This window comes from Ylistrum balloti, unplaced genomic scaffold (genome assembly GCF_031769215.1).
Source record: "Ylistrum balloti isolate Yb309-2 unplaced genomic scaffold, AGI_CSIRO_Ybal_v1 Utg369652, whole genome shotgun sequence".
In the NCBI taxonomy this organism is placed as follows: domain Eukaryota; kingdom Metazoa; phylum Mollusca; class Bivalvia; order Pectinida; family Pectinidae; genus Ylistrum; species Ylistrum balloti.
Window position 1 is genome coordinate 1,605,576 of NW_026781907.1, and position 14,646 is coordinate 1,620,221.

General features: G+C 34.0%; 1 protein-coding gene across 1 annotated transcript; it reads left to right on the forward strand.

Moving 5' to 3' along the window:
- Positions 1-8,865: 8,865 nt before the first annotated feature.
- LOC132557369 (hippocalcin-like protein 1) lies at positions 8,866-11,152 on the forward strand. The gene is made up of 2 exons (XM_060221865.1): positions 8,866-9,255; positions 10,591-11,152. Exons 1-2 carry the CDS (start codon positions 8,866-8,868, stop codon positions 10,768-10,770), a joined length of 570 nt encoding a protein of 189 aa, XP_060077848.1. The 3' UTR covers positions 10,771-11,152.
- The last annotated feature ends 3,494 nt before the right edge of the window (positions 11,153-14,646 follow it).

Sequence of the window (14,646 nt, forward strand, 5' to 3'; positions counted from 1 at the left end):
TCTTTTCTTTCCTCCTGTTTGGATGTCCTCTATGTTTCAAGTATTGTCTTTCTATCGTTGGTTTGTCCCTAATGATCTTGTGATCTATTGATAAATTTTGTATTGTTTCTAAATGTTTTGGATGAACAGTATTTCATTCTGAATGTGTTACCAAATGCTAAAAGATGCATTCAATTGTGTGTCTTTTTGTTTAGCCTTAGAAATTTCAGATGGTAGACGCTGCTGATGGACTTTTTAGTACCCGAGGTTAGACTTGGCGTTCTTTTGAAATTATCAACAATTACAAGAGTTATGAATAAAGGGACTAGCGACCTCACCTTTTCGATTTTGATATTTCTTTCGATCAGTTTCAATTTTCGCCAATTTTCAAAATTTAGGACGTTAACGTCACTGGCGAGTCCTAGGAGAACGAAATAGTCAGATGTTACGTATGTTAATTTTGTTTTTGTTTTGTTTTGAATTTGCGCCATTTGTGTTGCCTTTTGTTTTGTGTTAATGTCCCTTATAATGTTTTGTCATGTTCCTGTGGTATTTTTCCTTTTTTTTCCTTCCGATATCCATCGCAATTTTGTAACAGTCTTTCCCAGTCGATTTTTTTTTCAAAAGTTTACTTAAAAAAAAAAAAATCATTCTATTAGAAATTGTTTTGCGCTTTGTTGATGAAGACTTGTAAGCATTTGTCATGGTTCATGATATTCAAACTTTATATATATATGTGTGTGTGTGTGTGTGTGTGTGTGTGTGTGTGTGTGTGGGTGTGTGTGTGTGTGTGTGTGTGTGTGTGTGTGTGTGTGTGTGTGTGTGTGTGTGTGTGTGTGTGTGTGTGTGTGTGTGTGTGTGTGTGTGTGTGTGTGTGTGTGTGTGTGTGTGTGTGTGTGTGTGATGGTGTGTGTGTGGATGTTTTATCAGGAAAGTAATCAGAAACTGCGTTGCCTTTATTTACTAAATTGAGTGACACGACATCTGTAAATTTCGGCAGACTGTCCAGGTACCCTATGCCGTCTGGTTTAATTCGGTCACTGTCCCGCTGGCGAAATCATTGTCTAACGCAACTCGCAGAAAAATACAGATCTGGTTGTGAATGTATCAGGAAAGAATGGAAACTAAACACAGCAGGCAATCTCCTTTGACGGTAGTTCATGCGTAAACTTACTGCGACGAGGTGTAAGAGACACCATTTACGAAAACGTGAAGTGAATACTTAAGTAGGCATACTAATAAATAAACTTTATCCCAATTTTTAATTATAAGAGTATACAGCAACTAGCTGAAGAAATAACGTAAATGTTGAAATATAATTTTAAAGTTATATACCTCGACTATTAACAGGTGTGGAGCAATTCATACAAAAACAGAGACCACCTATTAAATCTCTAAACGGCCTGTCAACCTTTTGAGATGATTGGTTGAGAAGTAGGAAGTGAAGGAGATCGTGTCGACTCATACCGGTAAATATTTATGAAATCCAATACCCCAGACGTTTGTAAATTGTTCATAAGTTTGACTGGCGCACCGATTCGCATAAAACATGACTTCCTGCTTGACAGACACTGTGAATCACGTGATACCAAATTATGATAATCCACGCCCTAATTTATATCAATACAAAATATATAAATTTAAAAGTCTTCAAGTTCAATGCCTCAAAAAAGAAGTTTTTAAAGTCCCGTTTCCCACCTGCTGCAGCTAGACAGTTTCTAAATGTGGCAATGGTCCCATCAATAAGTCGTTTATAGATGAATCCACTCTCCATCAATAAGTCGTTTATAGATGAATCCACTCTCCATTAATAAGTCGTTTATAGATGACTCGACGGTTCATCAATAAGCCGTTTATAGATGACTCGACGGTTCATCAATAAGTCGTTTATAGATGACTCGACGGTCCATCAATAAGCCGTTTATAGATGACTCCACTCTCCATCAATAAGCCGTTTATAGATGAATCCACGCTCCATCAATAATCCGTTTATAGATGACTCCACGGTTCATCAATACAATAATACAATGATACAATAATTATGCAATAATTGTAAAACATTGATGTTCGTAACCTGTCCAAATTTTATAATATACATCTTAGTAACTTGTCTGGTTTTGTACCAAAACTTCACATTTTGTATCATAGTCTTAACATGTCTAGATTTCCCCATTTTGTAATATCTATGTTCATAACTCATACGCTTTTGTACAAGTCCTCATATTTTATAATATCGTTTTTAACACTCTTTGTGTAGTGGATGTATTACCATAAAATTATACACATATAACGTGCACATCTGGCCCCACTTGTATAAAACCTCAACTTGAGATTTCCTCAAGTCGAGATTTTCCTCTGCTGATATCTCCTCAAAAACGGCTTGTATAAAATTTTCTCAAGGAACAGGAGGAAGTCCTCGGCTAGGATGTCCTGAAGTTCCTTGAGGAATTTTCATACAAGATATTTTGAAGGAGATATTAGCTGAGGAAAATCTCGACTTGAGAAAATCTCAAGTTGAGATGTTTTATACAAGTGGGGCCAGATCTGGCTTTATATAAATGTTGACATAAAGAATTTCAAACATCCTGTTTATACATGTAAAACCGTTTTGAATCACGAGTTCAGGTTAGGAGGACCGTCACGTTTTTATTGTAAGTCATATTCAATATTTGCTCATAGCAAAACATTTACAAAAATAACAAGGTAGCTTTGTAGAACACACGACAAGATGATTGATTTCCACAGGCTAATAGAATCACTTAGACCGCACCTCCTACTGAACTTCCTCGTCTAGGAATTCCATTGATACTTGTGGAAAGGCTGAAAGATGTCTCCTATGGTGCTTTTAAATGTCAACATACTGCAGTTTGTTTTACGGAATCGGTATACTTTCAAGTGTAAACTTATTGGGGTATAATTTACGGAATCTGTGTACTTTCAGGTGTAAACTTGTTGCAGTATAATTTACGGAATCTGTGTACTTTCAGGTGTAAACTTGTTGCAGTATAATTTACGGAATCTGTGTACTTTCAGGTGTAAACTTGTTGCAGTATAATTTACGGAATCTGTGTACTTTCAGGTGTAAACTTGTTGGTATAATTTGTTGTACTTTCAGGTGTAAACTTGTTGCAGTATAATTTACGGAATCTGTGTACTTTCAGGTGTTTCCGATGTAAATATGTCAGTGACCTGAACTGAAAAAGAGGTTACTTTATATTCAGTGTAGATAAAGTAAGAACTTCAACAAAGTGATTGATGCTGGTGATAGAGACGTCATAATGTTCCATGGGTTCAGTTGCGTGTAATATATGCTTCTAACATCACCTACAGAATTTTAAAGAATTCTACAGTTAAATGTCTTTCCTGTAAAAGAGCGGTTCTCTTTCTTGCAACCAGAAACATTACGACATACTTTCTATTCTAACTTCTACAGTAAACATCTTTCCTTTAAATAAACTGTTCTCTCTCTTGCGACCGACCAGAACCATCACAACATGATATCTTTAATACACAAAGTTTAGTAATATTTTAATCGTATCTGTATCAACGTAATCTGGCACCAAACCATTCTTTAGTAAATACCGAACTCCAAAAATTAAAAACAAATGTATGTGATCTCCGCATTAAGTGTCATATGTCGTTAAATAGAATTAACATGATATTCCATTTTCTACATATTCATACCACTAAGGAAAACCTCCCACCGTTTAAGCTATTATGCGTAAATAAAAATGAAGATTTTGAAAAGTATGCAACACATGATACTGAACTCAAATAATTCCTTATACTTCAAACAAAATACTATTTGTATAAAGATATATATCCGGTCATATTGTTACTGATAGTTTTACCTGAAACGTGTTAATTATTCAGATGTTTACAAGAGACCACATGGTTTATGAAAAAAGACAAAAAGGATTATTTTAAAAACGACTTCTGTATACGAAAATTTAACAATGACGAGGTCGCTTGTGTCTGGAAAAAACATTACTTTGACTTGTTATATTTATTCATTCGAGGAAATTTCGTCATCAGCACTGGAATCTTATTGTGTGGGGATATATATATGGCAGATTGTGTTGTGTATCTGACTAGTCTTTTGAGAACTACTCTGACGACAGGTAGCGGGTAATTCAGGTATGTTAATGTGTGTGTCACCCGTTACTATAGATGACAGAAGCTTAGCTCTGTATAGAGCGAGATCGAGATGTAAGGTAAAATGGCAACACTCTTATCGTTTCTAAAATTTCCTGCCAAGCAGTTTGTACACTACGTTAATGATAATCCAATCTTTAGGTGGAAGTGAATGCGCTGATGCTTTGTTATAAAAATAGAATAAGATTTTATCAGAACCTAGTAGATATTTTTTTCTGTTCTTCCAAAGAACTCCATAAAGGCAAGACTTATTTCAATGCTCATCTTGTTCACGAGATTTGCTGCAAAATAATCAAGGGTAGCAACAGCACACAATTATTATCATTTATAGATCAGTGTAAACACCGAGAAAGTTGGAAAGCTAGACAAAAGGATACGTCGTGCTAATAGAGAACAGGACAGTGTAGGAAATAAGCATTGATGGTCCTTGAAATTTATTGATCAGCCTAGAAACCAATGATGTTGGGTCAGTTGTAGTTTTAATCATTAAATGTTAATATTCTGAACAGTGAACTTTAACTATTTAACAACAGTAAATAATTAATTTTTTCAAGGCAGGGTTTTTCGTCCCCTTTTCTTTTATAAATGTATAATCACGTTTATGTAAATGTTTTTGTAACCTTTAAAATAGATTGTTGTTTGTATATGTACAGTATACAGATGTCGGTTAGTATTGCATTTTTTCATGGTAAAAATAGTAACCGGAACTGATAGCAAACATTTCACCGCTTCGTTAAGCTTAAGACTCGCAAGGACGACATCGTCTTTGAAGAGATGTAATTGATATACACTAAGGTTGTGATCATGTTCTTCTAACAATAGACACAATCTCGGGAGCAGTAACGCTATGCTGTAGTAGTCATACAACGCACTAGTCACACTATAGTGGTATAGATACCTCAATGATGTTACATGAAGGAGCATAGATTTGTTATCAGATAACACCACATCGCCGCCCATCTACCAAGAGATACACACACACAATAAATAAGCATAAATGATCTGCATAGTTCACCATTAAAGACGACACGTTTCAATTTTCCAGATAAATTCGTTAAACTAAGTGCCTTAATAGCTAAACTCGTTTAACTACGTGCCTGAATGGTCAAACGCCTTTGAATAAGTGACCACATGAGTAAGCTCGCTAAACTCTGTGTCTAAATAACTGAACTCGTTTAACAAGGTGCCAAGATGAGCAAACTCATTTAATTAGGTGCCTAGATGACTAAATGCATCTAATTATGTGTGTGGATGACTAAACGCGTTTAACCATGTGCCTAGATGATTGAACTATTTTACTATGTGCCTAGATAATTGAACTATTTAACTATGTAGAACTATTTAACTATGTGTCTAGATGATTGAACTATTTAACTATGTGTCTAGATGATTGAACTATTTAACTATGTAGAACTATTTAACTATGTGTCTAGATGATTGAACTATTTAACTATGTGCCTAGATGATTGAACTATTTAACTATGTGCCTAGATGATTGAACTATTTAACTATGTGCCTAGATGATTGAACTATTTAACTATGTGTCTAGATGATTGAACTATTTAACTATGTGTCTAGATGATTGAACTATTTAACTATGTAGAACTATTTAACTATGTGTCTAGATGATTGAACTATTTAACTATGTACCCAGATGATTGAACTATTTATCTATGTACCTAGATGATTGAACTATTTAACTATGTGTCTAGATGATTGAACTATTTAACTATGTAGAACTATTTAACTATGTACCTAGATGATTGAACTATTTAACTATGTGTCTAGATGATTGAACTATTTAACTATGTACCTAGATGATTGAACTATTTAACTATATGTCTAGATGATTGAACTATTTAACTATGTAGAACTATTTAACTATGTGCCTAGATGATTGAACTATTTAACTATGTGCCTAGATGATTGAACTATTTAACTATGTGCCTAGATGATTGAACTATTTAACTATGTAGAACTATTTAACTATGTGCCTAGATGATTGAACTATTTAACTGTGTGCCTAGATGATTGAACTATTTAACTATGTGCCTAGATGATTGAACTATTTAACTATGTGCCTAGATGATTGAACTATTTAACTATGTGCCTAGATGATTGAACTATTTAACTATGTGCCTAGATGATTGAACTATTTAACTATGTAGTCTAGACTATTTAACTATGTGTCTAGATGATTGAACTATTTAACTATGTGCCTAGATGATTGAACTATTTAACTATGTGCCTAGATGATTGAACTATTTAACTATGTGTCTAGATGATTGAACTATTTAACTATGTGCCTAGATGATTGAACTATTTAACTATGTGTCTAGATGATTGAACTATTTTACTATGTGCCTAGATGATTGAACTATTTAACTATGTGCCTAGATGATTGAACTATTTAACTATGTGCCTATGTGCCTAGATGATTGAACTATTTAACTATGTGCCTAGATGATTGAACTATTTAACTATGTGCCTAGATGATTGAACTATTTAACTATGTGCCTAGATGAGATGTGATTGAACTATTTAACTATGTGCCTAGATGATGATTGAACTATTTAACTATGTGCCTAGATGATTGAACTATTTAACTATGTGCCTAGATGATTGAACTATTTAACTATGTGCCTAGATGATTGAACTATTTAACTATGTGTCTAGATGATTGAACTATTTAACTATGTGCCTAGATGATTGAACTATTTAACTATGTGCCTAGATGATTGAACTATTTAACTATGTGTGCCTAGATGATTGAACTATTTAACTATGTGCCTAGATGATTGAACTATTTTACAATGTGCCTAGATGATTGAACTATTTAACTGTGTGCCTAGATGATTGAACTATTTAACTATGTGATTGAACTATTTAACTATGATGATTGAACTATTTAACTACTAGATGTGAACTATTTAACTAGATGATTGAACTATTTAACTATGTGCATAGATGATTGAACTATTTAACTATGTACCTAGATGATTGAACTATTTAACTATGTACCTAGATGATTGAACTATTTAACTGTGTGCCTAGATGATTGAACTATTTTACGATGTGCCTAGATGATTGAACTATTTAACTATGTGCCTAGATGATTGAACTATTTAACTATGTACCAAGATGATTGAACTACTTAACTATGTGCCTAGATGATTGAACTATTTAACTGTGTGCCTAGATGATTGAACTATTTTACGATGTGTCTAGATGATTGAACTATTTAACTATGTGTCTAGATGATTGAACTATTTAACTGTGTGCCTAGATGATTGAACTATTTAACTATGTACCTAGATGATTGAACTATTTAACTATGTGTCTAGATGATTGAACTATTTAACTATGTGCCTAGATGATTGAACTATTTTACGATGTGTCTAGATGATTGAACTATTTAACTGTGTGCCTAGATGATTGAACTATTTTACTATGTGCCTAGATGATTGAACTATTTAACTATGTGCCTAGATGATTGAACTATTTAACTATGTGCCTAGATGATTGAACTATTTAACTATGTGCCTAGATGAGTAAACTCACCATGCCATGGTACTACATGGTATTTCTAGTCGTGCTACGTGTTTAGATGATATCGGTCTTCATTCTATGTGTCTACATTATGTCACCTGTCATAGTTTGTGTCTAGATAGTATTACTCGTCAATTTATGTGTCTACATGATGTCACCTGTCATATTTTGTATCTAGATATTTTCAGTTATACCATGTGTCTAGACGGTATAACTAGATATACTATGTGTCTACATAAGTCGTCATACCGTAGAAGTGACATTCAGAATCGATCAAGCACACTTATTAGAAGCTTAATTGTAAACTAAAATTAATATTTTGAACTGAGTTTACTGTTGTCAGTATGTAGAGCTTCGCGCGAATAAATCAAATATGCCCAGTGGGTTAATCAACTCCCACATATTTTGCAGTCATATTTGGATTGTTTCTCGTGTATCCAACGTACGTATGTACTTGTGTTTAGTCGACGATTCCTTCTCTGCCAGTTTAGATAAAATGGAACTCCAATTTCTTGTATTTCTTCAAAAGAAAAATCCATTACTGAAAGTGCGATGTAGTATTAAATGTTATACGGCTTTTCACAAACAATGTAATGATATAGAACAAGTATGCGATCTTAAACTATCCTCTAAACTACAGGGAGATATGACGACGAAATCGCAAGTGGTTGCTTTCATCAAAATAAGTAACTACCACACAGTCAGAAATAACTCTGGTTAATTTATACTACACGCACCGAGACATTCCGAATGTTCATCACAGTGTGAAGTCAGAATTGGAGTTAAGAACTGTAAATAAATATATCGACATAACTTCTGGTGATTTACCGAAAAATGCATGGAAAGTGATGTGTGATGTATGTAACAGGTTAAGAAATCAGAAAAACAAGTGACACACCCACTCTGATGAATAACTGTTTATGTAACTGACTCGAATTTGCTATATCCGAAACTTATGCCTTCGATTTCGACCACTGGTTGTAAATGAGAGTAAATTCTAATCTGAAATAGCAACCAATAGTTCTACGACAGTTAGACAATTTTACAATAATACAGTGAATAGTGGAAATAGTTAAAATACACTATATAACCTGTAGTTGACTATGTATATATCACTTGTCAATATCTTTTTGTTTTCTTTAATTTTCTTTAAGACATTCCTCCCTTAATGCAGCGATAAATATGGGGAACAAGCCGAGTTCTCTGAGACCAAAGACGTTGAAGGAGTTGCGAGAATTCTTATCAGAAGAGTACACGAATGACGTGATAAAGACTTGGTATGAAGAATACAAATCGTCCCTGACAAAAGGTGAATCAAGTCTCACCAGGGATGCATTCATCAAAGTATACAGTAACCTGTTTGAAGGCGAGGCGTCCAATTTCGCTGCCGAAGTGTTCCGTGTGTTTGACTCCGACGGCAATGGAGTTGTAGACTTTAAAGAATTTATGTTCGGTATCTACGTCTCTGGCTGCTCGATGAACGAGGATATGAAGCTAGATTGGGCGTTTAGGATGTATGACAGGAATGGAGATGGCTTCATCAGCAAAGAAGAGATGACATACATGTTCAAGGTAAATATAGACACAGAACTCAGCTTATAGTTCATTGTATGCTTGTCAGTAAAATTGACCTGATGGAAAGTTGATATCTTATTGTAGTTTTCAGTTTTGGGCAATCAGAACAGAGCTCTCTTTTCGCTGTATCAAAAATCGCAGAATTTCTGTTCGAAGGTAAATGAAAAAAAAGGCTTATTTGTTATACACTGAGTACGATCGTGAAAGCACATAAGGAAAGACAACCTCCATTCTTTGGAATCAAAGAATGTATTTCATCCAACATCCATTATCACAGTTGTCGTGCAAGAAGGTGTTAACTGACAGATGAATTCAGGAAGACGTAACATTTTCTGTCAAAGTTCCTATATATTTCTGAGGGCCAGTCCGTAACGAAAACGATGATTGTTTTCCTTCGTTTTTGTGAATATTATAGGGCGGTGAGCTTAAATGATATATCACTTAAAAGCGGATGTTATTGACATATCTCACTGACAATAAAAATATAACTGCTTAGATATTTCTATATGAGCAAAATATCACAGCAAACCCTGCTTCGATGCCGAATTCAACAGTTCGTTCAACTTTGCGATGGGTTAACAAGTATTTATGACCGTGACAAGACCATACAAATATTGTTATACAAATCCCGAGTATTTCTGAGTTTCACGAGGTACTTGTCACGGTCAGGCTGTATTCATAAACCAGTGACTTCGTAGCTTAAAGAGAACACCTACCTTTCGTGGCCCTCTAGGTCTGCCATCTTAAAGACCATTCCTTAACAGGTACATGACAGTGAGTCGACAGTTACTCTCTCTGAAACCTCCGTGTAAATCCACACATATATATATATTACCGTAGTTTAATTGAATTTGAATTCGGCTTATGATTGTGTTGACATGTTGGTATGTTCTTGTTGTTTTTTTATTGACAGAAACGATGCACAAAAATAAACTATAGCTGGCATACTACCGACTGTAAGCCGTGTCGTTATATATTGATAGGATTATACATACAATTTATTTGTTAACAATTTAAGCTTTTATTTGTTGACTCTTTAAATGGCCTCCTTCCTATGACCACGAAATATATCAATCAACACTGCATAGGGTGAGTGCACTCTGGCGTGCTGTAAACGATCGCCAACATATCCTATTCTTTTACGTGGGTTTAATTACGGACTTTTGAGATATAATTGTTCCATCATACGTGTGGGTTAAAACGACCGAACCACGTAGTTGGTAAACAATTAATTTGTGTTGAAAAGTGTCGAAGCGTTTCTTATCAGTGTTTCTTTTTGTCCAATCCTTTTTCACATTGGTATGTCATTTTGTCTACCTTTTGCATTTGCAGGCAATTTATCGTATGACAAAGCCTCCATCGACTCACTCCACACCGGAAAAATTAACCGACTATTTCTTCGAATGTTTCGACAAGAACAAGGACGACCAAATCAGCGATGCAGAATTCATTGCCGAAGCAAAGAAAAACAGGCTGATTGTTGATATGTTGGAGATCGATCCATGTGGCTAACCGTCAGTATGACCGAACAGAGATTGGTGTGGTGATTAGTCATTGTGATCAGCGGCATAGGTGAATCAAAAGATGAAACATAAAAACAGATGTACATGCATTGTGAATTTTGTTAAATGATATTGTACTGGAGCCAAATAATGGCAACTGGTATTATTATATAACTATAAAGGATCGTCCAAACAGCGGACAACATTAAACGACAGTCGTAAACGACAAGTTAAGCTTGGTTTAATGTCATTTTAAAAATATTTAAAAAAAAAATCATATTACATAACAAAACCAAATACATGATTGTGAACTGACACGGAGCGTTATTTTCACAAGAACACACACTTGGGGAAGTATTAATTTACCGAGACCATATTATCGTGTTATTTCCCTGTTGGGCTCCATCAAAGAATCAACATCTTCAGGTTGTTTTTTATTATACTGCGTTTCAGTTTTAGCTGATAAAAATAAGTTGTAACGGAAAGTTAGTATTTTACACAGCAGAAAAAAACTGTAACATGCTGACAAATGTAGAAACGAAATGTTGATCCCCAAAGATGTTTCTATTGCAGTATAATTTGTTGACCAATATTGCTAACAGAACTTTTTTGCAGACGATATTAATTCCTTTTTGACATATCTATGCTATACGCTGAAATATGTTAAGACATAATTCAGCTTATATGTCGACATACCTTATAACAGAAGTGTTAACATGTTTACATATACTGTAGATATACACTTACTTTCAGTTTCCTTAATTTATGTTTCAGTAACTTGCTTAATTTTAAGATTCAATTTGACGTAACACTGTTTGCCAGCAAGCCAATGTGAAAAATCATTCAAAACCACCATGAAACCCTGTCATTTAAAAAAAAAATACATGTCTCGTACAGCGATAAAGGGTACAATATGTTAGGATTCAGTCGACGTTTGAAGTTGTTTTTATTCCATTATAACTCCTATAAATCTAACACTCGTTATTGCGTTTGTAAATAACCATTATGCCATTGACACATCATACCGTTTGCTTCAATGCTGATTGATTGTTCAATAAACTGCAGCAATAAAGTCATAAACACCGTTTTGTTTTATGTTGTGGTGGATTTTCGAAATGGTGTGTGTCTTCTGCTTCATCGACTACATCTTCGATGTAAATCTTGGTGAAATCAGGCTTAATTGATTACCATTTTCATAACAACAAATCATGCATTCGAACAAATACCGAAAAAATGTGACAGATCTCAATTGGATCATGATAGCGACGATAAAATGAACACCAAGTCTTCATCCACCTGCACGTCTCAAAACCCTGTGTTGTAGGGTTAGCTGATAGTTTGACGTGAAAAGACTGGCCCAAACGTCAAGGAATACACTAGTGTCTTAGACGAAGTTATTTCCCTTCAGTCAACCCCAATATTTCAAGCAGGGATCATAGTAATAAACATAGTAATTACTGTCCCGTAAACTGATGCTTGAAAATGGAAATAATGAATGAATTATTGAACAGCAGAATGGCACTCAGAACATATAGGTAAAACTAAAGAACTTTTAAAAAAAAAACCCAATAAATTAATGATTATTTCAAATGTTTTTTAATAACACATTTTCTCTAAATTACAAATTCACTCTTAAATATTACAAATAACACGATGCTGTAGAAACACACATTAGAGGCGATATTTAGTAACATATCACATTATAATTTATGAATAATTTTCGTTCAAATCGTGGAATATATTGGTTTTCGTATCAGATCAATGAAATATCATAAAAATAATATTATAAGAATATAAAGACCATAAAAATGAATAATTTAAAAATGAAATTTACGTAAATCATTCGATTGCTTTCATATTGAAAACTAATCAGATTGTCCCATGCAGAAAAGATACTACTTGCGTTGTACATTATGATAGTTATTGCTTGTAATGTCACTTCAAATTCATCACAAATATATGACAGGGCAACCTAACCAAGGCCAGAGTGTGACACCTATTACTAGGTCATCGATATGTAGGCAAGTCAGTTGTTGTAGATACCAATTTGTTGATTATAATTACGTCTGCAACAGGTTCACTACATATAACGACATGTTTTGGACCTTAATTTCCCTTAATATCTACCAACACATTTAACATAACAAAGTTTACAAACATTTGAATAAGACTGACACAATAACTTTTCTGTGGTCATACTCTATCATGAATAACTTCCGTCACTGATATGTATTCTTTTCTTCTAGCTTGTGGTTTATCTACATGCATCTGTCGTTTTAATGTGAAATGATAATGGCAAGTGACGTCATCATAATGGGTGAAACATATAATTCTGAGAACACCACACATTCCATGTCCTCTCAATGGGACAAGTCACTGTTAGGAACATTTTGTTGTTGTTGTACATATACAATATAGGTCACGGAATAAAACAGAAACAGACAAGCAAGCTGAAATTTTCAATAGAATGAAATACAAAGAACCCTATTTAGCACGATATGTTCTGAACGCACACAGGGTCACTAATAGGAATTCTACCTAATGCTTCAAATACAATTACGACTAAACACTAATACAGTCTTAATAAAGCATACAGACAATAGAGATCACAGAGAACAAACACCATACACAATAAAGGTCAAACAGAGAACAAACAACGCATAGGGTTAATATGGACAGTTAAACAACACACAGGTGACATACAATAAGTCACACAGTATATAGAGGTCATACGGACACTTAAACAACACAAAGGTGACATACAGAACGTTACACAGTATATAGAGGTCATACGGACAGTTAAACAACACAAAGGTGACATACAGAACGTTACACAGTATATAGAGGTCATACGGACACTTAAACAACACAAAGATGACATACAGAACGTTACACAGTATATAGAGGTCATACGGACACTTAAACAACACAAAGGTGACATACAGAACGTTACACAGTATATAGTGGTCATACGGACACTTAAACAACACAAAGGTGACATACAGAAACGTTACACAGTATACAGAGGTCATATGGACACTTAAACAACACAAAGGTGACATACAGAACGTTACACAGTAAATAGAGGTCATATGGATACTTAAACAACACAAAGGTGACATACAGAACGTTACACAGTATATAGAGGTCATACGGACACTTAAACAACACAAAGGTGACATACAGATCGTTACACAGTATATAGAGGTCATATGGAGAATAAAAAAAATAATCAACTTTATATATCATCATATTACAAATCTTTCTAAAAGAGGAAATTTCTTACCTATATAAACCGTTAACTATACCACAGTATCTGATTTTAATTCATAAGTATTCGTCTGGTTTCAAAATACAAAGGAGTTAGCACAAACAAAAAACCGCATGATAAGATGAAGCAAATATTTCCACAAAAAATGATCACGACATAGAGAATATACTTATTGTGACCATGTCATAATTAAATGTCAGTTACGACTAGTAGACAATGTTAGTGAACAATATGTTTCAGTATAGCAAAATGATTTTAAATTTATAAAATAATAAACTACAGAATAAATGATACATATTATCAAATAAAAGCACCTGTAGAAATATCTTTTACTATAATATAATTTTATTTTTAAAAACTTCATATTTTGTAACGGATTTCATCGCCATGGTGACATTTTAAGCATTAAACTTGTAGCATTACAATACAATGCACAACTACTAAAATAATCAAAGGAAAAAATCCACTTTTTTAAATGTATGAAAATGTATGTTGTCTACAGTAATAAATATTGTCTAAACGATACTGTCCATAACGAGCGTCATTAAAGCGTCACCTTACCCTGAATTTGCTACACTGAAAACACACTAATGAGCGCAATTATAAGAAAAGATT